Here is a 26,606-nt window from a genome sequence, read left to right on the forward strand (position 1 = left end):
AAATAATTATAATTATAATTATTTGACAGATTTATGGCAAGTAAGGATGTATTGATTTATGTCAATCTCATATTTACATTAAAAATGACATAATTGAACAAATGACACTTAATGACAGTTGTCATAAATGTGCATAAAATCTCCTTTATGTTCATGACACGTGTAATGTCATGATTATGAAGGTGTCATGTCAGTCTTATGAACACCCCTTCAAGTAAAGTGTTACCTTTTTATATATATATATATGACATATAACTAAAACTAACATAATATGTTAGCCATATATTGCACATTTGTTTAATAATATATATAAAATATATATGAGGTACAAATATTGATAAAAGTTTGGTATGCATCATTTGGCCATTTACATTTTTAAAGTCTGGCCCTTAAAGAAGAGTAGTTGAAGACCCCTGGTCTATAATGATTGGTAGAAGCAGAAAGACCAGCAAGCCAGCTTATGTTGGTTTAAGCTGTTTTTAAAATGAAGGCTGATCTACCAGCCAATGATCCGCTTGGACCAGATAAAAGGCAGCCTCTGTATTTCAAAACAAAGATAAGCTTACACCTTAAGCTTGATTTTTTCAGTGGGGGCATCATAGCTGTAATATTGCCAAAGTGTAGTCTACATGGCCCACAAGGTTTAGTAATACAGCCAACCTAGACCTAATGAAAGCAATATGTTACCAACTTTGTTTTCAACGTTACTCACTCTGAGGGAACTTGGGTGGGTTGTCGTTGACGTCAGTGAGTGTGATGTTGACCGTGGTGGAGCCCGACAGCCCGCCCACCTGACCTGCCATGTCTTTTGCCTGAATCACTACTGAGTAATGTTCTCTTGCCTCTCGATCCATATCTGCCAGGGCTGTCCTGATGATGCCTACGCAAAAACAATGAAAACACAACATTATACACAAATACTGTATCATGCATATGGGTAGAAGCATAATTCACACTGTAAAGACAAGGGTTATGTGTGTGAGTTTACCACATTAAGTCCTTGGGACACTGCAAAGTGTCATTCCCATTGAAAATCACTGTTAGCCTTACCTAAAGTCCAAGTTCCTTTGGGAATGTGTTTGCAAGACATCCAGGCAATCAATTACACCTGACATCAACTGTACCATAACGTTTGTTAATTTAATCTCAAAAAACACCTTTTTAAAATTGTTTGAGGTACTGTGCATGCACACAGGTATACAAAGCCTCTTCCCCAGACAATCATCAGTCTTTATTGATTGATGATTGGTTCTTTAAATTAAAAGGAGGGACTTCCTTTACCAGAGCGGCCATATTTCAGTTAAATTGTCCCACATTCATAGTAATTGCAGTGCCACATCTTGTTACATCCAATAGCTTTACTATTACCTTTATTACCTTGTATTACCTTGCTTTATTATTTGGTGAAGAGACTCTATCAAGGTCTCTTCTTTAACTCTGTAACGTAAGATCATTATGCCATGAAAAATATGAACAGTGGGAAATGTAAGCGAAGGCTTTCCATCTCATTGCTGTCATGGGAAAACAATTTAGATATTTGATAAGAGGTCTTATTTGCAATTCTAGTCACAAATGGGCTGTTAAAAAACAGCTAGGCCACATTTGACCATTATTTTTAAATTAATTGGAAAGTTAAATGGTTTATCAAGCATTTTTTCAAAATCATAGACAATTATGTTGTTTTACCGTGGCAGATGGCGACACCAAACACATCTGCATATCAAAATGTCAATTTTTGCAAAAAGACAGCACAGCCATTTCAGCCTTGTGTAGTCAGACTTTCTACCATCAGCATATATTCTGATCCACTTAGCAGCTAATTCACAAATTACTGACTTCTAAAAGACGAGAAAGTCTGAGCAACATGTTAAGAGATCAAGGATGAATAAATTTATATATATATATATTAGTGCTGGGAACAGATTAATCGTGATAAATCACATTCAAAATAATTTTTGTGTAATTATTATGTATATTTAACCACACACACATAGTCATTTCAGAATTTTAATTTTTTTTTATTTATTTATATATACTTTTTTAAATTTATATATAATATAGGATATATTAAAATATAAATAAATATATATATATATATATGTGTGAATGTGTGTGTATTTATATATACATAATAATTACACACAGCACAAACTCACATATTATGCAAAAAAAAATCACTTTTATTTTGAATGTGATTAATCGTGATTAATCATTGATTATTTGACAGACATAACTGGGAAAACAACCTGAAAACCAGTACAATTAAATCAATGGATATCAAGTTTTTTTTACAACTACAGTCAGTGTCTGAAAAAATAGAAGCACACAAATATCGACTAACATTTACTCGTTTAAAAAGAAATGAGTAATGTTCACTGTGGTTAGCCCAAGAGCATCCCCCCAAACCAGCCTCAACACGTCTTTAATCTGAATCATCTCTTCTCTTGCTTCTCAATCTATTGTGTCGCACAATGTCTGTCATCTCCATGCCTCTCAATTTCCTTTTCTCTCCCACTAACATCTCTCCTTCTCTTCACCATTCTCTTTTAAACTAAAACCCCTTACAGAAGAAAAACCAGCAATGAAATTGACACTTTACAGAATCAAAGAAACACATTTTTTACATTCAGAATTATATTTAAGCAATTAACTACTATGTGAGAGATATTGCAAAAAAATAGGTATTTTGTTAAAGGTGCCAAATAATGCATTGAAATATAAATATGTTACATTGTTCTCTGATATCTACATAGAAGGTTTGTGACTTTATTAAGTGCAAAAATTATCCAGAGATGGTTTTACATATCAATTGACAACCCCAGGATTTGCCCTTAGAATGAAATAGTCTATTATAACCTTATTTGAAGGGTCATGAATAATAATATTGAGCTCTGATCTGATTGGCTGTTTCTTAGAGCAGCTCCTGTCAGTAGCTCTCTGTGTGTGTGTAAACAGATCTGTATCAGACGAATATACAGAATTTGAGGTATAATCAATTGTTTGAAGATTGTTAATGGACGTTTCTAAGTGGTACGTTTGTGTTTTTCAGTATGGACCTGCAAAACGTAACAATAACGTCAATAGTAGAACTTCAGCATAAATGCTAGCATTTAGCATTAACTAGCATATAACGCTAACTCAGCAGTCACAACTTTGTTTTTAGCATTGTTACAACATTGGACTTAATTTAATGTATAAGTTAATGTTGGGTCATACATCTCGACTGTAGCGTCACAGTTGGTGTTGTGTTGAGATTGGCCTATTTTCCTACTGTATTTTGCATGCACAAGGACATTAGAAGGAGAAAACAATCGTGTTTGAGGCTCATAATATGTCATTACCATGTATTATGTATCTATGCCTTGGTAAATACAGTTTAATATTACCTTTTATCTACCTTAAAGCACAGCACATTACAGAGTACTTGCAAACATGTACCTGTGATGATATGCACAATATGAAACAGCCTTGAGTGCCCTCATACAACATTTTCATGACATAAGTAATTAAAAAAAGTAATCAGATGATATCCTTCAAATATAATATACTGTATAATATCTGGCAATTAAATTACTGTAAGGTTTATAGTTGGTCTGTGAGTGATCTATGCAGTGATTCACAATACATAAACAGTTAATACACAATATAGAGTCATTTTATTTTCATACTCCCACAATTTAAGTCTTAATATACCAGATGTAATTGTGATAAAATGTGTAAATTGTCCATCAGGCCATATATCATACACATTTTCTGCTGTCACAATATCACACATAAGTAAATATATAGCAGTTTCTCCAATATGCTGAAATAATAAAACCTACAGCTGACACCCTTAAGCTATTTCTCAAAGGCTGCATTTGAAACTGCATACTTTCCAACTGTGACAAAAGAAGTATGTCCGAATTCACAGAACTTACAAAATAGTAGGTGAAAAATACCCAGATGACCTACTTCAACTGGCTAGATTCTGAAATGGGCATTCAAAGGACACTTTACTATCCCATGAGGCCATGGGAGAGGATTTGTGAATGGAGATCACACAACGCAACTGATGCTGGTATGTCACATGACAACCCTACTGAAAGAGCCAGCAACAACAAGCCTAAACTGGTTGGCTGGATTTTACTGGTCTCCCAGACAGGTTTTAGCTGGTTAAGCTGGATTTACAGGTAGAGAGGTTTTGGACACTTTTTAGCTGGTCCTAGTGGAAGAACAGCTGACCCACCAGCTTAATCCAAATTGACTAGACTGGAAGATTGGCCATCTTGGCTAAGCTGGTTGGCTGGTCTTAGCTGGTATAAGATGGAAGTAGCTGGTTTAAGCTGGGAACAACAAACACAGACCGTTTCCATAATGCTCCCATATGATTCCCATTTAGTTATTTTTGGAAAACTAAAATTAAAAATGATTTAGTAACATCCCCTGTACAGTAGTTTCTTTTTCCCAGAACCTTCCCAGAAAATTCCCTACATTATTTTTGGGTTTTCATTTATTACCTAAAAAGAACGTTCCCAGAACGTTGCCTACATTATTTTTAGGTTTTAATTTATAACCTAAAGAGAACCTTCCCAGAACGTTGCCTACACAATTTTTGGGTTTTTATTTATAACCTAAAGAGAACCTTCCCAGAACGTTGCCTACACAATTTTTGGGTTTTAATTTATTACCTAAAGAGAACCTTCCCAGAACGTTCCCTACACTATTTTTAGGTTTTCATTTGTAACCTAAAAAGAACCTTCCCAGAACTTCCCTACACTATTTTGGGGTTTTATTTTATAACTTTAAGAGAACCTTCCCGAAATGTTCCCTACACTATTTTTGGTTTTTCATTTATAACTAAAGAGAACCTTCCCAGAACGTTCCCCACACTATGGGTTTTAATTTATAACCTAAAGTGAACCTTCCCAGAACGTTCCTTACGTTCAGAACCTGTTATCAATTTAAGTGTACGTTTGATTAACAATACAGTCAAGAAAGATTCATAAGATTTGATAGAAATACTTCCTTGAATTGCAACACAAGCTAAATGTTTTAAATAAAACTGCTAAAATGATTACAGCATAACAGGAACACACTACTTCCTTACACTATTTTTAGTTTTAATTTATAACCTAAAGAGAACCTTCCCAGAACGTTCCCTACACTATTTTAGGGTTTTAATTTATAACCTAAAAAGAACCTTCCCAGAACGTTCCCAACATTATTTTGGGGTTTTAATTTATAACCTAAAGAGAACCTTCCCGGAACGTTGCCTACATTATTTTTAGGTTTTAAGTTATAACCTAAAGAGAACCTTCCCAGAACGTTCCCGACATTATTGTTGGGTTTTCATTTATTACCTAAAAAGAATCTTCCCAGAACGTTCCCCACACTATTTTTGGGTTTTAATTTATAACCTAAAGAGAACCTTCCCAGAACGTTCGCTACACTATTTTTGGGTTTTAATTTATAGAGAACCTTCCCAGAACGTTTCCTACACTATTTTGGGTTTTAATTTATAACCTAAAGAGAACCTTCCCAGAACGCTCCCTGCACTATTTTTAAGTTTTCATTTATAACCTAAAGAGAACCTTCCCATAACGTTCCCTACACTATTTTTAGGTTTTCATTTATAACCTAAAAAGAACCTTCCCAGAAAGTTCGCTACACTATTTTTGGGTTTAAATTTATAGAAAACCTTCCCAGAACGTTCCCTACACTATTTTTAAGTTTTCATTTATAACCTAAAAAGAACCTTCCCAGAACGTTCCCTACACTATTTTTATTTTTTTTTTATTTATAACCTAAAAAGAACCTTCCCAGAACTTTCCCTACACTATATTTAGGTTTTCATTTATAACCTAAAAAGAACCTTCCCAGAACGTTCGCTACACTATTTTTGGGTTTTAATTTATAGAGAACCTTCCCAGAACGTTTCCTACACTATTTTGGGTTTTAATTTATAACCTAAAGAGAACCTTCCCAGAACGTTTCCTACACTATTTTGGGTTTTAATTTATAACCTAAAGAGAACCTTCCCAGAACGTTCCCTGCACTATTTTGGGTTTTAATTTATAACCTAAAGAGAACCTTCCCAGAACGTTCCCTGCACTATTTTTAAGTTTTCATTTATAACCTAAAGAGAACCTTCCCATAACGTTCCCTACACTATTTTTAGGTTTTCATTTATAACCTAAAAAGAACCTTCCCAGAAAGTTCGCTACACTATTTTTGGGTTTAAATTTATAGAAAACCTTCCCAGAACGTTCCCTGCACTATTTTGGGTTTTAATTTATAACCTAAAGAGAACCTTCCCAGAACGTTCCCTACACTATTTTTAAGTTTTCATTTATAACCTAAAGAGAACCTTCCCAGAACGTTCCCTACACTATTTTTAGGTTTTCATTTATAACCTAAAGAGAACCTTCCCAGAACATTCCCTGCAGGTTAGCAGAATGTTAAAATAACGTTTTATTTCTGTAAAGAAAACTTTCCTGGGGAACCAAAAACGAACCTTTAAAAAAATTATTTTGGGAACAAAAAACAACTTTCTGGGAGCATTCCCGGAACCAAAAATGGTTACCTTCCTGGAAAAGCTGGTGGGTTAGATGGTTTTAGCTGGTGGGTCAGCTGGTCTCCCAGCCTGAGCAGTTAAAAAATGGCCAAACCCCTCCAAAACCAGCCTGCCAGGCTGGGAGACCAGCTAGAACCAGCTTATTCTCGTGTTAGCTGGTATTTTCAGTAGGGCAAATGTAGTATGTCCGGATTTCATTCGTAAGACACAGATTCATACTATATAGAGCTTGTTAAGTACAGAGTATGCCATTTCGGATGCAGACCCTATATCTTAGTGCAACGTCTTTGACATGTTATTTCTAACAATTGTGCAAAAAATGAGAGATGGTCCTCACTGCAGAACACGACATCCAGGGGGCGATGTTGGATCTAGATCCAACTCCTCCCACTTTATATACTTTGCTCCGTGATCGCCAACGTTTGCTTTTATCAATTTAAGTGTAGTTTTGTTTAACAATATAGTCAAGAAAGATTCATAAGATTTCATAGAAATACTTCCTTGAATTGCAACACAAGCTAGATGTTTAAAATAAAACTGCTTAAAATGATTACAGCATAACAGGAATAAACAAACAATATCGTGGAACGTTTCATTGACCAATCGCTCTGCATTCATGACCAGAACTAATAGTTTATACACAGAACCAAACATATACAAGCATCAAGTCAAGATGCTTTACTTTATCTGTGATTCAATCCAGACAGCCCACGAAACTCATCCAGACAGGCAAAATATGTTCAGAATATTGGATTTTATTTGTGTCAGGTTTGAGTGATGTTCACTAAAGCAGGAACGGCAACAACAATCGCTCTTTACAAAATGGAAGTGTTATCAGACGATCCGATCCTGCTTTATAATGCTTGAAAACAATAGCTTTGGTAGCCTGCAGCTTCCATTGATAGAGGGGTCTGAATGCGACACGCAGTCAATACACGCAAGCCATTAAAGAAAACATTACAGATGCATAAATAAACAGACTGGGCGTATTAGTCAGGTGACAGACCGACATGAATTCGGCACAGCATTCGCAGCCTTGTAACTGACTGATTCATTTTTCACTTTAATTTATGGAGCGCAAACAGAGAGGAAATATTGATTTGTCATTATTATGCTGAAAAGTGCTTTTGAGTCAACCATAAATAACCATCGCTTTTCTCTTTTAGTGACTGAAGTCACCCTGAATCTTTTTTTAAACACCTGTTTTCTTTCATTTCCCTCACAGTGATGAAGAACCAAAACACAATTGCAATAAATAATGATAACGGCATCTGTTTTCGCTTTTTAAATTAACAAAGCATCAGGTTGACAGGCTCAGGATTAGCTGTCCAACATTAAACCTGGGTCAATCCATGAGCGACCGAAGGCAATGATATTATCAGGCAGGCAAGTGACGTTGACCACTGTCACTTCAAAAGGCTCGAAACGAGAACAGAAAGCGCTAGGGAAATATCAGGATGTGACAAACAGTGCAGAAAATACCCAAGAGAGATCTCTCACAATATCTGGACATATTTCTGTACTAGACTTGAAGAAAATGTCAGGGGTGTTTGCAAGCATCTTTTATGATTTCGCAAAAGTTGAATGCTTCCAGAAAATGTTCTTCTTTAAATATATAACCGTACAGTATATCAAATAAAAGATCAGACACACTGCTTTTAAACAAAAAAACATAAAAAAAAGCTGAGATAATTGCATTTTTGTAAAGGACATTTGTTAGTGATCAGATTCAGAATGATGATCAAAACATACACAAAGTTTTTACTGTTTATACCCAGTCTTACGAAATTATGTACATATGACTACGACATAATTTTTTGATTAATTGTTTTGATACTATCACAGATTTCCGTGTTTTTTCGTGATCGTATCACAAATTTCTACGTATGTGTTATTGTCATGTATTGGTTACTCAAACTGTCCCTTCGGTTTAGGGTTAGATTTGTTATTTGCGTTAGGATGTCACTTTAAGTATTGTTTAAATTTTTTTATATTTTTTTATTTTTAAAACTGGCGTTAGGGTTGGGTAAGGATTTCATATTATGTAAATCTAACCCTAAACCGATGCGAAAATGGTATGAAAATAGGACAAAACAGTTGAGTAACCAATACGTGACAATGACACATGACAATGATACGATCACAAAAAAAAAACAAAAAAAATTGCATCACGAAAAAGAATTTAAAAAATGATGTGACTTTAGGTACGTAATTTCGTGAGACTGGGCTGGTTTTTGGCTTTAGTTGATATGTCAGTGTTTTATAAGTTTGGTAAGAGCGTCACCTAGTGGATAATAACGGAAATATGGATTGCCGTAAAAACTCGTCATAGGCAGGGAAGTGTTTTTTTCTTAATTGATAAGAATCAATGGCGGGAAAAGAGTTAAATGCCGAACAAACTATGTACATAATGTACAAAGAAAGTGCATACATGTTCATATACAGTAATAAATTGTAAATAGAATACCAAGTTTCGCATTTTAAAGTAACTTAGTGGCAATTTTGGGAACATGCCATGATCGCTTACACTACAGGATCCTATTAATGTGATATCCAGCCCAGTCACATGAAATCACGTACCTATAGTCACGTAATTTTTTAATTCTTTTTTGTGATACAATTTTTTTCGGGTTTTTTGTGAACATATCATTGTCATGTGTCATTGTCACATATTTGGTTACTTAACTGTTTTGTCCTATTTTCCTACCATTGTCACTTCGGTTTAGGGTTAGATTTACATAAAATGGCATCCTTACCAAAACCCAACTCTAACCCTAACGCCAGGCGACAATGTTTTAAAATTAAAAAAATATAAAGAAATAAATCAGAAAAAATTGTATAAACGAATACTTAAAGTGACATCCTAACGCAAACACCAAACCTAACCTTAAAACGGAGCAAAAATGGTTTGAAAATAGGAAAAAGCAGTTAAGTAACCAATACGTGACAATGACACATAAACAGAAATTAATGATACGATCACAAAAAAATGCGGAAATTTGTGACAATATCACGAAAAATTATAAAATAATTATGTGACTATAGGTACATAATATTGTGAGACTAGGTAGTGATATCATACTCAAATTTGAAAAATAACTGCAGGACGTGAAACTTTGAAACCACAGTGGAAATCTATACTTATTTTTATGAAGAAAAAAATGATGCACAATATTTTACACACACTTGTAGCCAATGAACAGTAAGGTGCGTGTCTACTAATCAACATCTTTGCTTGGGTTGCGAATGTGTAGGCCGGGTCTATCAAAAGAATGTCCAGATTCTATTGGGGTAGGGGGGTGTTTGTTTAGGTGATTTCAAATGTCAACATTGGCTTTCAAAGATCATAATAACTTTTATCTTAATTCTTAACAATTATCCAAAGCGACTTACAAGCAGGACAGCATATGACACACATTGGAGCTGGTGCGACGTGATGCGCCACACGCTTCATTCTTATCAAGTTCCATTGACTTTTGTTTAGGGCTGTCAAAAGATTAATCGTGATTAATCACATCTAAAATAAAAGTTTGTGTTTACATAACATATGTGTGTGTAATGTGTATAATTATTATGTATATATAAATACACACACATTCATGTGTATATTTAAGAAATATTTGCATTTATATACTGTATAAACATTTATATAATTTATATTATATAGAAATATAAATATTTTATATATAAATATAACCAATTTTTCTTAAATATATACATGACTGTGTGTGTTTTTATATATAAATATTAATTATACACACTACACACACATATGTTATGTAAACACAAACTTTTATTTTAGATGTGATTAATCACGATTAATCTTTTGACAGCCCTACTTTTGTTGCATCGCATGATCTCATACGCTTGAATCACTCGCATCCAGTGTAGTAATGCTACATAAACTTTCACTTTATTAGTTTTCCTTTTCTTTATTTCACTTGCCTTCACTTTAACCCTCTGGGGTCTAAGGGGTTTTTAGGGCCCTGGAAAAGTTTTCACCTGCACAGACATTTGTGCTTCTTTGCTTAGAAACATAATAATGGCAAAAGTCTCTTAACACTGTGTTTAGCACAAACTGGGCTACAATATTATATGAGCTACATGTATGTACATGTTTGTATTTTTGAGAGAAAAATGTTTATGTGTGTTTTTTGAAAAAGCTAAATGTTTAAGTCACTGATATAAGTCCACAAAACTCATTCTAAACATGTTTTCCCAAAGACTTTTCAAAACAGGATCTAGTAGTCTAGAGTTTTTTCTTCAAAAATGATGTGAAAATCATTCTGCCTACTCATTCATATAAAACAATATATTGATTTACAATTTCTTAGACACTTTTTCCTGGGAAAGGCTGTATGCGAAGAGGCGTGAAAGCTTCTGAATTAATTTATGTCTTTATCAATCAACAATATAAGTGAGTATTGTACTGCAACAAAAGTAGATTGCTCCCACTATAATAAACCCAATCTTTCCAAACTGTACAGTAAGTGCACGATGAAGTGATGTTTGCAATGTAGATACATTTGTTGATTAAAATGGGAGCAATCCAGTGTTGCGTTGCATTCTCACACTTATTAAATCGGTATAAAATACAATCGACGAGTAAATTATGAGTTACTGATTAACAAAACAGGATTACATGGTAAACACATAACAAGCCTCCAGGGCCCGCCAGAGGCATAAGCGAACTAAGCAGCTGCTTGGGACCCCCTGGCCCCCCAAGTTTTTTTTACAATTAAATAACTTAAACAAGTAATATAAATGAATGAATACGAATGAATAAATTAATAATTCAAGATAACATGTCTGTGTGTCAGCAGTTCTAGCATTTGAGTCATGCGCAATATAGACACCTCGTGTGCATTGACAATTCCCGCCGGCGCGCAATTGTGCGTCACTGTAATAAATGATAAGCCATGTCACAAAAAAAGGATGGTATCCCTCTGGTGCCAAAAAAGAGAAAGAAGAAAAGGACACAGGAGGAGAAAAAAAAGAACAAGATGGTATGTTTGCATGATTATTTACAGTATGTTTAATTAAGCACCAATCAGACGTGATCCTCACTATGCCCTACAGAGATCAGAACACTTGATGTTTAAACTTTAGAGAGAGTTACGCTACTGTGTCATACTGTAGTTCATTAACATACATTTGAGGAATAGAGCACTAAAAAACAACGGAACGTTTTATGCTGCGTCGTTTGTAATTCGTCCTCCGTCTGTGTGTGTGCGCGCGCTTAAGTGCACTCAGTATTGCACACATGGAGAGACGCGTTTCAGAAAGCAAGCGGACATAAAATCTTTCTGTTCTTGACAGGGCACATACAAACAAAATAATCTCAACAGTATTCTTCTTTTCCAATAAAAATATTTGTTTATGTCTTAGGTTTATGTAAGATTATGCAGAAACCAGGTCCGTGCTTCTCTTAAAGAGACAGTAACCTCAATAAATCTATTCAAGTCTGTGTCATTAATGTTGAGCAAACAATCCAAGACAAAGAAAAAAATCACTTCTGTAGCTCTAAAAAATTATAATTATATTTAATTCATACAATAAAGACAGTGCTATGATTCATTTGATTTGATTTCTGTACCTAATGTTAATTTTAGCCCTTACTTAATGTGCAACTTTGTTCTTTTTATCAATGTTTGTAATTTCTTTTTTTTTTATAAAAAATTGGTGGGAGGGGGGCCCCCAAACAAATTCTGCTTATGGCCCCAAAGAGGCTCGGGCCGGCACTGCAAGCCAAACTGTAAGGGTACAAACAAAAGCAGATCACAATACTACAAAAGATGTTTGTAAACTTTCCAGAATGAATCTCTTATTCATTTGTCTTACTTTAATATCATAACTTCAGTTTTGCCCTGCCATCACTTCTGCCCCAGTGGTGATCATGAGCTATTACCCCGGCTGAAGCATTACTTAACCCCGGATCCTAAGGCTACAGAAGTTTCTGGCACGAAGCCATTCACTCCATTAAAACAACACAAAGACTAATGCTGTGACCTTTTCCTCATCCGTCAGCGGTGAGAGAGTGTCTCTCTACAGCTATCACTCATGTTTATTGTCCGTGCTATTGAGGAAATATAAAACAGGGTTGCTGTAAATGTGGAAAGTGTGGTATTTGTTATTAGGATGTATAAAACGTTTTTAAGATGCCCCAAATAACAAAACCGTAATGCATGCACATCATTAAGGTCCCTTTTAAAGGTCCCGTTCCTTTTGTGTTTTTAAAGCTGAGATTGGGTTTACAATATAACGTGTTCATGTTTAACTTTACAAAAAAAAGCATTATTTTTCACAGAATTTACTTATCTGTATAGCGCTGTTTTCACTGTCCTAAAAACGGGCTGATGTCTTCCTTGTCCTATGAAGTCCCTTCTTCAGAAATACGTAACGAGCTCTGATTGTGTAGTTTGTTTAGTGTGTTGTGATTCGATAGCAGCTTAGCTTGCCGTTAGCTTACAGTACCTTGCCGTTAGCTTAACTTGCCGTTAGCTTATCTTGCCGTTAGCTTAGCTGGCGACTGACGTATTCCTGTGGGCAGAGTTTAGTCAAAAACTCTTACTTTGACGTCATTCAACCGGGAAGTAGCGGACTTTAGTCCAAACCGGCCGTTCGCTGTAGGCTTTAAAAGGGGAATTCTGTTAAAGAAAATATATCGCCTGGCAGTGAACTTTGAGCTTTAGCAACAGCAACATTACACACTAACATAAGTTTGAAAAATGGGATCAGGAAGAACGTGACCTTTAAACAACAGAAGAAAACAAAAAACACACTAAACTCTAGTCCTGTTTTAGCGAAGCTGATGCAAAATGATTAACTTCTACCTAACTGTTGTATAAATAAAGTAAGAAAATTCACAAATTGTACCCGTTTAACTCTGACTGTGAAAATAAAGCCCATGAGAGACCATTCTGAGCCAAGCACCATTACTTTCTCCTTATACTTTTCCTCAAAACAACCAGTCTGGTCTCCATGGAAACCAGCTAAGCCAATTCCACACAGTCATTGAGGAACAAGTGGCAAGCCTGACCTATGGTTAGCTGAGTGAACAAAATTGTTAGCCTTTCACTCGTCTCTCTCTCTCTGCCCTTATCCCTGTCTCTATTGACTATCTCTCTCATTCTCTCACTTTTCACAGGCTGTAAATTTCAAAAAGAGGACAGTCTTGGTAAGCAAAGGGGATTATGGGAGATTACCTTTGGCCCTGATTCTGGCTGAGTGTTAGGCTGTTCCAATATAACACCGTGAGCTAAAGTCAAAGATAAAACAGTTCACAACCAATCATCAACTTTGATTTCATCTTAAAAGAACCATGTGTGTACTGCTTAGAAGTGCAACCTGGGAAACTAAGTGACCTTATAGTCTAAATACTAAGTTTGGGACACTGTTAGAAGCACAATGTTATGGCTCACTGAAGTTAGTCATTTGTGTACAGTAATGGTAATAAACCACCATTAGGTTTGTTGTTTTTGCAATGGTATAATGAGCATATATAATTATTTCTCAGTCCCTTAAACAACCAGAAAATACAGGGAATTTGTATGCAGTGTTAAAAAAAACAGAATAAAATAATAAGCTACTCCCTACTCTTTTTCAAATGACATCCTGGGATTTTTAATGACCACAGAGAGTCAGGACCTCGGTTTTAACGTCTCATCCGAAGGATCTTTCTTTCTTTCTTTCTTTCTTTCTTTCTTTCTTTATTCCTAATGCCATTCCAGCGTCTATAACTAGTGATGGTCATTTTTGAAGCACTGCTTCATGAGGCTTCGAAACATCAATGAATCTTTTGTTTTGAATCAGTGGTTCGGAACGTGTTTCAAACTGGCCCAAGTCACGTGATTTTAGCAAAGAGGCTTCTTTAGGGGGAGTTGATCACAAATGACCAGTGTCTATTATGTTTAGGTGAACTCGGGTCAGTTTTATTATGCAAGTTCATAAAACATGTACCCTTCTGACTAATAACACTACCATTTTGTCTTCTTTTTGGTTATAAACAGATTTAATGACAAAAATGTGCATAATTAAAAGGGTAGTTAGTTTTAATTATTTGTTTGCCCTAAATAAAACTAAAAACACATAATACACTTTTAATTATGTCTTAATTAAGTTAAATAATTTTTTACATATTTTAATAAAAATCTTGCTATTATTTTGTAAAAAAAAAGTGTAAAATGTTTGGACATATCTGCTTTTACACTCTTTGACCAGCAGGGGTCACCAGCGTGTGTGGTGTTTCGAACTGTAATTGGTTCAATTGAGCTTTGTTTCTCCAATCACTATCTATAACTATCTATAACTATTAGTGTTGGGGTAACGCATTACAAGTAACGTGCATTACGTAATAATATTACTTTTCTGAAGTAACGAGTAAAGTAACGCATTACTTTATAAATGTACACATTAATATTTGAGTTACTTTTAAAAAAAAGTAATGCAAGTTACTTTTCAGTTTAATTAATAAATATGATAAAATATTAAAATATGATATATTATAATATTAAAAATATTAAAAAATTAAATAATGTACTGAATTAAACTGAACATATTAACGTAGAATTATGCATTCTGTGCGCTTGATCGGGAACAGTTTGAGTCAAAAACGGAGATGGCAGACTTTTTTGCGATAAAAAAACACCTGCAAGGCCTGAAAGAGATCAAGCCTCAGCCAAGTAAGAAAAAGTAATGCAAAAGAAACACAAAAGTAACGTAAACATTACTTTACATGAAAAAGTAACTAAGCAATTAGTTACTTTTTTGGGGAGTAACTTAATATTGTAATGCATTACTTTTAAAAGTAACTTACTTTCCTCAACACTGATAACTATATTCATGACAAGAACCGGTTAATATGGTTAATCATGTTGATCCAAACAAATAATTACATACACAGTTTAAGGAAGGGACAATTTGGTGTCTCCAGTTCACCTAATGCCGAGTTCAGACTGCATGATATTAAAAGTAGTCGGGTCACATATCTTTTCACGCCGCATGACTATCTGGGGAAGCGTTCAGTCGCTGCTGTTTTCACACTGCACGATGGATCGGCAACAGTGGGTTTCACACTGCATGACTTCACCATAGCAGGAACCGACAACTTTGTCCCGGTCAGCAAACTACGTCTCACAACAAACCCACACGAGAGGTGAAAAGGAAACAACGCAAGGTCATGCGTGCAAGACCTGATTTCTCATGTGAGACTTGGATCATAAGTATGCTCCTCCCCGAACTTCCAGCTGCCGGTCATGTGAAGGGGAGGAAAGAACCCAATTGCAGACAGCTCTGGAACAAAAGACTTTTAATTTGTAACAAAAACACATCACATGATAAACCATGACAAGACTCACACAACGGCGTCATAAGACACACAACGATCTGGCACAAGACATAAGACACAATGGCATTAAATATGGGAGAACTAAACTAGGGAACAAGGACACATAGGTGAAGGGCGTAAACTAATAATGAATAATTAACAAGGGGGCAGGGTCAAGACTTAATACAGGAGAGCAAGAGGTACACAAAACATGAACACAGAACACGTGACTCTCCACACAAAACAGACAACAGTGATGGCTGCCATGACCCTGTCACATGAAACACATAAAAACACAGAGGGCTGACAGGATCATGACAGCTGCCCCGTATGTTGCTCTCTCATTGGCTGCAGGTCATCGCCAATGTTATTTTCAGTCAGAACACATTTCACACGACATGATTTTGAATCGGCGAAAGGTCCAGGGGTCTCATTTATAAAGCGTGCGTATGCACAAAACAGGGCTGGAAACGTGCATACGCCGGTTCCCACGCAAGGCTTGTGATCTATGAACAACAAACTTGATGGGAGAATGGGCTTGCAGGGTGGGATCTGAGGATGATTCATGTACGCACACTAGCAGGTGATCGGTGACTTATAAAGGGAACATTGCTTTGTTTTATAAGTCTTAATATTTTTTGGTGTATGCCATTTTTGGCTTTTGTGCGTACGTAGACTTTTAGTAAGGATCCTACGCACAGTTTTATAAATGAGACCTCATATATCTAGCATAACAGATATCTCACTGGTGTCTTTGACTTGTCTGCGATTCTCTCAGATCGTGTGTTTGATAGTTCACACTGTTTGATTGCCACTAGCATGCACGAGCACCGATTTGGCTATGATTTCGGGCATTTGCCGTCGATTTCTTAAAACTTTACGGCGAGTCAAAATCAAGGCTAAAATCGTGCATTCTGAACTCAGCATAACTTGCATGTTTTTGGCCTGTGGGAGGAAACCGGAGTACCCGGAGTTAACCCATGTTGAGACAGTAATATTTTCACATAAAAAAGCCATCTGACCTAGCCAGGGCTCAAACTAGAAACCTTCAGCTGTGATGCAACAGTGCTACCAACTAAGCCACTGTGCCATCCCGTGAGCTTCTCTTACACTTGAACAATATTAGGAACCTAATTTCCAATTCAAATCTAATGACTTCAGGTCTCCAGTCTCCTCAAAATTGCACTTAATGTCAAGGGAACTCACACAAAATATGCTAAAATGACTTCTTGTTTTGTTTAGAAAATTGTTTTTTGCAGAAAAAAGTTGTGCACATAATTCCTGTATGTTCTGTTTGTATCTTAATAAAGAGACTGAAAAATAAATATGGATGTTATTAAAGCTTTGCAAATAAAACAAATTATGGCACTGCAGTTTTTATTTATTTAATTTCATACTTAATCTTTAAGGTTAGCGTGCAGGAACTGCATTCCATTTGTAGAAAAAAATGACTTGACTAAAATAATTCAACTCGATGCAATATGATAAATAGTGTGCCTTTTTAGTCTAGAGGAAAAAAATAGTACAAGATGAGTTATTAATATGTTGGAAAGAATCATTGGCTGGGGATTGCCTTGACAAACTGACACGCTTTTCGAAATTAATCGGAACAGGAAGTTGAACTAATCCTTCCTTTTAGAGATCTGTGTCAGAGAAGCTCAAATCTCAAAGGCTAAAACCCGGCAGACTCCCTGATCAGCAGAGAAATTAGCCTATATAACCGCATATATGTGAGAGAGACTCTTTCAGGATTCTGATTATTCCCTGAAACCTAATTCAAGAAATCGGGAAGGTTATGGCAACCTGGAAATGGTCTCCAAACAGTAAATAACATGGATATTAGCAGTACTGCTTTCTTCACATAAATCCTTTCCTGGCCAAGGCTTTGATATTCTGTCTGGATGCATCTGTTGACCCAATGACCACAATCATCCATTCCAACACAAAACAATGCTGCTGCGCATATCATAAAATCAAAGTAAGATTTACTTTTGACAAACTCTCTCTCTCTGTCTCTCTCTGTTGAATTGATTTATGTGGTCTCCACTGCATCACAGGGTGCTTTAACTTAAGTTTTTAAATCGTGATTGTCATCTGCATTTGTATTCTCTGACATTCTCAGAGAAAGCATTTAACCACCAATTACCAGCAAAACCATTCGATAGCACATTAAAGGGTGGAAGGTGATAGTATCTCATTTCCAAGAGATGATTCGAGTTTGCCTACAGCTCTGAGTGCAGATTAGGTGAACAGGAAATAAACACTGCTCAAGTTTATAATTGCACCCTTTCTGATTGGTCATTTATCCTGTAAACTGTATTTCCAAAACAACAATCATTATTCTCAGCCTCTGAATTGCTCCCTAATTGCTCCTGCTCATAGTTTTACTTGCTAAAATTCAACAACTTTTACAGAAAATCTAAAAAATATGCAATATTTGTAGGTCATTCTTATTTTATGCAATACTTTTCATGGCCTCATTATATACAGAGGGATCAAAAAGTCTGAGACCACAAAAAAAAAATGCTTTGTTCATTTGTGACCCTGTCTGTGAAATCCAGATTAAAGTATCATTGATGAGATTTGGATCATTACATTTTGATTTCAATCATTGACATGACCTTACTCAGTCAATATTAAAGATATCAAGGTTATCTTTTCACAGAATGTTCTTTACATTATGTAGCCAAATTCTGACTCTACCATCTGAATGTCTAACAGAAATCGAGACTCATCAGACCAGGCAACATTTTTCCAGTCTTCAACTGTCCAATTTTGGTGAGCTCGTGCAAATTGTAGCCTCTTTTTCCTATTTGTAGTGGAGATGAGTGGCACCCGGTGGGGTCTTCTGCTGTTGTAGCCCATCCGCCTCAAAGTTGTGCGCGTTATGGCTTCACAAATGCTTTTCTGCATACTTCGGTTGTAACATTTGGTTGTTTCAGTCAAAGTTGCTCTTCTATCAGCTTGGATCAGTCGGCCCATTCACCTCTGACCTCTAGCATCAAAAAGGCATTTTCGCCCACAGGACTGTCATATACTGGATGTTTTTCCCTTTTTACACAAGTCTTTGTGAAAATCCCAATAATTGAGCAGATTGTGAAATACTCAGACCGGCCCGTCTGGCACCAACAACCATGCCACGCTCAAAATTGCTTAAATCACCTCTCTTTCCCATTCTGACATTCAGTTTGGAGTTCAGGAGATTGTCTTGACCAGGACCACACCCCTAAATGCATTGAAGCAACTGCTATGTGATTGGTTGATAAGATAATTACATTAATAAGAAATTGAACAGGTGTTCCTAATAATCCTTTAGCTGATACATTGACATAACGTGGCATTTGGCAGATGCTTTTATTCAAAGCGACTTACAGTGCATTACAAGAAATACATTTGATCAGGATGTGTGATCCTTGAGGGATCAAACCAATGATCTTTGCGCTTCTAATGTTATTTTTTACCAATTGGCTACAGTGAGTAAAAACATTATATGAAATTGAAAATGTCTTGCTAGCTTATTTGGTATGTTCCCCTTGTGCTTTATTGATAGCATGCACATGAGCTGGCACAGGTTTGCCAAAACCTGATGATCCATGTTATCCCAGTATGATTTGAAAATGCTCCAAACAACATCTTTGTGTGCTCTAATAGAAGCAAACAAATCTGACCTTTGGACAAATAAGTTAACATATCAATGGGCCACATTTGCTTGTATTTGATCACTGACCTAGAAATAAATATTTCACCACACATATTCAATCAGATCAGATACTAGTACTGTTTTTTTAGAATTGCACATTATATACATTTAAAAAAAAATATTGCTTTTTTTGGATTATTTAAAATGTCAATTTGTATTACAAGAATGTCAGTGTTCTTTAAGATTTACTAATCACAGCAGTTTTTAAGAGGACATGTATGATTTTATTTAAGCAAGAAACATGTTTACAAAACACACTTAGAGGGTTTTGCATCTGAGCTCTCCATGTTTTCCTTTATTGCACAAAACTATTAAAGTATGAAAGGCTTTAATGCAGGGCGCCACAAAAGTGCTTATGCACATCCCGGGCACAGTATGATGCACTCAAAGCATCCTCTCACGGGAACCATCACTCCACAACGAAAAGTTCATAACCGGTAAAACACAAAGAATAGATATTTTATGTGCTCAGCACAAAGTGTATCATATCCGTCCAATGCTTTACTGAGACTTTTTTAATCAGACGTTTACAAAACAGTTATTGTGTATGTGAAGAGGACGAGTTTCATTCAGTCCACTACTTCAGTGCATTAACCCAGGTATCGGATCGGTGCATCCCTAACATCCAGGTTTCTATTAGGTTTCTATTAGTCCAGCGTTTCAAACTGTATTTCTTAATGTACTAGATAAAATACTAAACGGTTTGTATCTGTAGAAATTGACAGAAATAAAGATAAATCGAGAGATTAAATACCTGATACAGAAGTTGACAAAAGAACACAATGGATCCACTAATGTTTCCATAATGGATTCATAAATTCACTAATATATACAATATATATAGGTAGAAATATAATACTTAAAATATGATACTAAAACAGCACTACGATCAATGGCAGATCTTAGCTAGCACATTTTGCACCCTATACCCTAACTCACAAACACATCATTCAAAATAAGACCTGAAATGTGTATCACAGAAGTAAAAGAGGTTAGCTTATATTTTAAACTGTCTTCAAAACAAAGTAATCATGATAATCTTTGCACATATCCTCTATATATCTTAAAATAGGATATTTGCGTCCCTATTATTAAATACCGCAAGAAATACTTTGTGACAGATTGAAAGTGAAGTGTCACTAACAGGCCAATGTGTTAAAGCACGACTGAATCAATCTCTTTTTCTCTCCCTCAAACAATCCCCTTCAATGGCTTCGCGTGTCTTCTGTCTGAATGCATTAAGTTCTTGTACACAATCTGAAATAAACTCAGTCTGGCAACACCGATAATGTCTCTCTCCATAATTCCATTAAGCATTTCATTTCTAAAAACTCACAGAAGTCACTGATATGCCTCTGTGCTCCTGACAGCTGTACAAAAACAAAATGATCCATATAATTCCTCCCAAAAATTGGCTGGAAAATGTTCACATATCTGGACTGAATGCATTAGCGAATGTGCCACTCTGTCAGTGCTGATGGATGGGATTTGAGAGCGCATGAAGACAGGGATTTGGGATCTTTATCTTGTCTGAGGTTTATTCAACAGCTAACAGTCAAAAGAATCACGGTGAACGTTTCAGCACCTTGGACAGCGCCAGCATGTCTATGGGGAGCACTTTAGTTCAGCACCATGGACAGCACACAGCACCATGGACAGCGCACATCTGAACAAGCTACATAAACCTACACGCATACAAACACAAAAATCCATTTTCATTTGTTCTTTCACTTTCTTTAGACAAAACATATTCCCCTACAATGCCCCCTTTTCTTTTTTTCTTTCTTTCTTCCAAACATATTGCACATTGATTAACATTTAATGGTTTCTTGGGAGAGCGCTCAAACAATGGTCACCCTTAATGAACAGCAGATCCACCTCAGAGCTCTCTGAATCCCTTTCTTTCCACCGCTGTGTCTTTGAAAGTCTTTACACAATGTTCTCTTCACCTCATTCTCAAGGGATGATCTCCATTATAAAGCCGAGATCCAAACAATACGGCACAACATGTCAGGCTGTATTTCTGCACCGCAAAGGACGCTGGTGGTGCATTGTACCCCTTACATCTGCTTCCTACGGACACTTCAGAGTCTAATATGAACAACAACAGAGAAAAGCTATGGGACATGGTTTTAATTGTACGCCTACTTGACAAAATGCACCAGCAGCCTTTAAAGGAAAAGTTCACACAAGAATGAAAATTCTTTCATCAATTTCTTATCCTCATGTAATTCTAAACCTGTATGAATTTCATTTTTTTAATGAACACAAAATAAGTTATTTTGATAAAATATGGTAAGCACAGAGCTGATTGTACCCATTGACCTCCATATTAGGAATAAAAACGCTGTAATTCAATGGGTCCTGTCAACTGTGTGCTTACAATGTTTTTCATCATTTATCACAATACTTCCATAATATTTGTTTGCTACTATGGAAGTCAATGGGTATGGCAGCTATGTGCTTACCATCATTTATCAAGATATCTTCTTTTGTGTTCATCACAACATGAGGATGAATAAATAATTTCATTTTTGGGTAAACTATCCCTTTAAAGGTGCAGTGTGTAAATTTTAGCGGCATCTAGCGGTGAGGTTGTGAATTGCAACCAACTGCTCAGTCCACTTCTCACCTATGTTTTTTGAAATGCATAGAGAAACTACGGTAGCCGCCAATGGACAAACATGTCATCGTCGGATACAACTTAGTAAAAAATTTGTCCGTTAAGAGCTTCTGTAACAAAATGGCGACTTCCATGTAAGGGGACCCTCGGTGTATGTAGATAAAAAGGCCTTGTTCTAAGGTAATAAACATATAACATTTTTTTATGAAAGGTCTTTATACACCCCTGATAATATAGTTTTGTATATTATTTTTCATTTCTTTCAAGAAATCCTTCTAAAAATTACACACTGCACCTTTAACGGTGGAAAAACAGTGTTTTGAATCAAAAAGGTGATCATGACTTTACCTGTTTTAGGGTCAACCGAAAAGTACGGCTGTCCGTGCAGAACGCTGTACACCACCCGTGCGCTGTTTCCATATGTGGGGTCGTCTGCATCCGTCGCTGTGACCTGAAATACTGACATACCTGTGGAAAGAAAAAACATTTGAGTGTTTTCAAAAAGACAAATGAACCGACCTAATTGTGGGTGAGGAGACAGACCATGTAGAAATGTCAATAGATAATTGCTAAACAAAGTTAAATACCAACATACGGGGCCACAGAGAACAGCTTTCGCATTTTGGCACTACTGCACTTTTTAGCACAAAAACTTGTGTGTGTACATACTGTGGTGTAGTGAGCACCATGCATATTTAAATTGTCATTGTGTTTTAGGCAAACACTCTGCCTTTCCGTGTAAATGAGGCTCATTATAAACAGTGTCGGATGTAAACAACAGAACTGTTTACACTGTTCTGTTGCCATCCATGAAAAGCTGGAGGTAAATGGAGGTTTATTTAAAAGACATGTAGGTAAATATTTTAATTCAGAGGGTTCAATTATGAGCAGTATAAACATTCAACACAACTTCAAATGCATAGGGATGAGACCGAAATGTGCTTTTTGGGTCATGCAGATTCTCTAACATTTGTTTTGGGCACACCAGTGTTTCTCCGCTGTTCTTACTCAAATATCAAAGCCAACTGAGCGTTATTTGTAATCTCTCTTTGCAGTTTTTGCCTCATGTTTCTGTCTCATATTACGTTCTTTCTTACACCGGCTCAGGTCACATCTCTCACAGGCTCTTATCGCTTTCATTACGACTCGCAGGATTTATTCTGCATTGTCTGTTGTTAATTTACTGCACATACCACCAAACATGAATGTAGTTTTGAGGGCTTAGACAGAAAGGATTATGGATGTGGTAAGACAGATCGTTGTCACATTTGAATGCAGTCTTATTCACAATCCGTTGCAATCCATTGCAACCAGATACTAAATATGCTGAAATAGCGCTATGAAATAATTATTCAAATTAACATCTTTTCTATGCAAATCAGACCTATTATAGATATCACCTCATTCCCCAGCACAATGTGCCCGGTGCAATTAACACTGCACTGTTCATACATACAAAAAGCAGATAAAATAAAAATAGATGTTTACGTACATCATAGCAACATAAATTATGAAGATTGAATCACTTTTTAAAGCCCATAGCACATGAGTTGTCATGTACAGTCTCAGTAAATGTGACAGAAATGTAACCATGTTTTTTTTTGCAGTAACCATGTTTTTGGCATAATGATTATCACTGGCAAAACCATGGTTTAACTATAGTAACCATGGTTTTTTATTCGTTTTACCTGTAGTAAAACCATGGTACATTTTCGTGAGGAAATTGGATGAATTCCTCACAAATAGTTTTAAAGAAGTAGTTCACCCAAAAATGGTCCCCATTGACTTTACCATAGTATTTTTATTCCTACTATAATAAGTCAATGGACCCCAGTTTTGAAGTGGACTACTCCTTTAAAGGGATAGTTCGGCCAAATATGATATTAAACCCATGATTTACTCACCCCCAAGCTGTCTGAGTTGCATATGTCCATCATTTTTCAGACAAACACATTTTCGGATATTTTATAAAATGTTTTAGATCTTTCAGTTGATTAAATGTATTGTTACGGGGTCCACCCATAGTCCATGACCTTCAAGTCCAAAAAAGTGCCTCCATCCTTCACAAATTAAATCCAAACGGCTCCAGGATGATAAACAAAGGTCTTTTGAGGGTAATCCGCGCGGTGTTGTTGTATAAATATCCATATTTAAAACTTTATTAACGAAAATAAATACCTTCCGGTAGCGCCGCCATCTTAGTCGCATCCACATTCAGGATGAGAGCTTACGCAGCATACGGAGGCTACTCTGCTGCTGCTCTGTGCCCCCGCCCTCCGAATTTGTCATACGTCACTAAGAAAAGTGCGTACACTACGCTAATACTCTCTCCTGAATACAGAGGAGTCTAAGATGGCGGCGCTACCGGAAGGTATTAATTTTCGTTAAAAAAGTTTTAAATATGGATATTTCTACAACAACACCGCGCGGATTACCCTCAGAAGACCTTTGTTTATCATCCTGGAGCCATTTGGATTTAATTTGTGAAGGATGGACGCACTTTTTTTGGACTTGAAGGTCATGGACTATGGGTGGACCCCGTAACATTACATTTAATCAACTGAAAGATCTAAAACATTTTCTAAAATATCCGAAAATGTGTTTGTCTAAAAAACAATGGACATACTCTATGCAACTCGGAAAGGGGTGAGTAAATCATGGGTTTAATATCATTTTTGGCCGAATGATCCCTTTAAGCATTTGCATTGCTAACTCGCTTAATTGTTTTAACCCTAACCTATCAGGCCCAATAACAATACTTCCATACTATATAGTAGGTGAAAAGCAGTAGGCGAGGCGAGTAGTATGTCCAAATTCATAGTATTCCAAAAACAGTAGGCGAAAAGTACCCGGGTGACCTACTACTTGCAGCAAGATCCTGAAGTGTTAATTCCATGGATATTTCCTATTGCGTGAGCCCCCGAGAGAGGAGTTATCCAATGAAGAAGAAGAGAGATGTTGTTTTATTCAAAAATGTCCAAAAGCGGCTCTATTCAAATGCAAATACATAAATTAAACAGCTTTCCCTTGTAGGTAAATTCACTTGTTTAACGTCATTCCAGTCATCTAAAAAACAGCTTATTATAGACCATTTTGCAAGATGTAAACAACACTGGTCCAGAAACACTTCCTGTTTCAGTTTGTAAGTTAACTGTTTTCCTTACGTTTATGTAATGTTATAAACTGAAACATGATAAAGTGCTATCTGGACTAGTGTTGTTTACATTTTGCAAAATGGTCTATATAACTAAAACTGCAGATGTTTATCTGAGATGTTCTGAATGTAGTTTGTGTACATTGTACATGATAGTTTATCTGTATTTAGCGTTATCAGTGATATTTACCCATAAGCTTATGTGGTATTTCTGTGGACAACATATGCTAACAGCTGTTTATAACTCTCTACAGGTCTGCATCACTCTCATCAGTACAAAACTATGACGTGGAAAGACATATTCACACTTTTTGGACATAAAGTTATATGGTAATATCAGCCACATGACGTTTATGTAAGGTTCTTAACATTGCTTGTATAAATTGGAAATGCCAGTCATCTAATGTTTATTTGTATCTTCAGGAATGTTTGCAGTAGGTTGCACACATGCACTTTTTAGTACTGACCTATGTGTTTTATGTAGTCCAGTGTTGTATTGTTAATGTTTTTTTAGCATTGACAAAATAAGACTTTTATTTTAATACTAATTACAGATAAAAATAAAGCCTTAAAGGCAGAGTGTACAATGTTTGAAAGCCAATGCTGATATTTAAAATCACCTAACAATGCCCCTATCCTATAGACCACTTTCGTGTTTGCAAACAGAGATGTCGTTTTTTTTGTGGGCGGAGCCAAACTGGTTGCAGAAAGTGATATCTCTGCAGTGAGAAGTGTTTTAGCATTAAACCGTGATTGTTATGAATCCTGTGTTCTGTCAAAGTCTGATTCCCCCATGTTTCCCTTTAGTGCAATATTTCTTATAGCGTTTTAATCACGTTACGTTTATTTTTTAGATAAATAAAAAGTTTAAATGGCTTGGCTACTGATATACATGTTTGTAATGTATATGTATTGTTCTTTTTTGCTAAATCAATTATTTTTACAGTTTGAATCGCTAAAGTACATATAAAGCAATACTATCATGTATTATATATAATAGCGTTTATTAAATATTTAATTGTCCTGTTTTCTATAATTTCTTCCTTATATTTATGGCCTATGTGTTTGTTCTTAAACTATTATAAAAGTATTATGTTTCACAAGGCTTGTTTATATATAAATAACACTTTCCATTGTGTGTGTGGACTATATTTATATATTTATTAAGTATGTAAACATAATAATTTTAGAACAAACAGGAAGAAGACATAAGCTAAGATATAAGGAAATAAAAAGAAATAAAAGAAA

General features: G+C 35.8%; 1 protein-coding gene across 2 annotated transcripts in view; it reads right to left on the bottom strand.

The window, feature by feature from the left end:
• LOC135744534 (cadherin-18) overlaps positions 1 to 26,606 on the bottom strand; it is a 305,028-nt gene that overhangs the window by 55,047 nt on the left and 223,375 nt on the right. For both annotated transcript variants that reach the window (XM_073815065.1, XM_065262727.2), the window contains exons 4-5: positions 22,553 to 22,672; positions 713 to 880 (exon numbers count right to left, since the gene is read on the bottom strand). In XM_073815065.1, coding sequence (XP_073671166.1) covers positions 713 to 880; positions 22,553 to 22,672 — 288 coding nt within the window. The remainder of the gene's footprint in view (positions 1 to 712; positions 881 to 22,552; positions 22,673 to 26,606) is intronic.

Source organism: Paramisgurnus dabryanus, chromosome 1, assembly GCF_030506205.2.
Source record: "Paramisgurnus dabryanus chromosome 1, PD_genome_1.1, whole genome shotgun sequence".
Taxonomy (NCBI): domain Eukaryota; kingdom Metazoa; phylum Chordata; class Actinopteri; order Cypriniformes; family Cobitidae; genus Paramisgurnus; species Paramisgurnus dabryanus.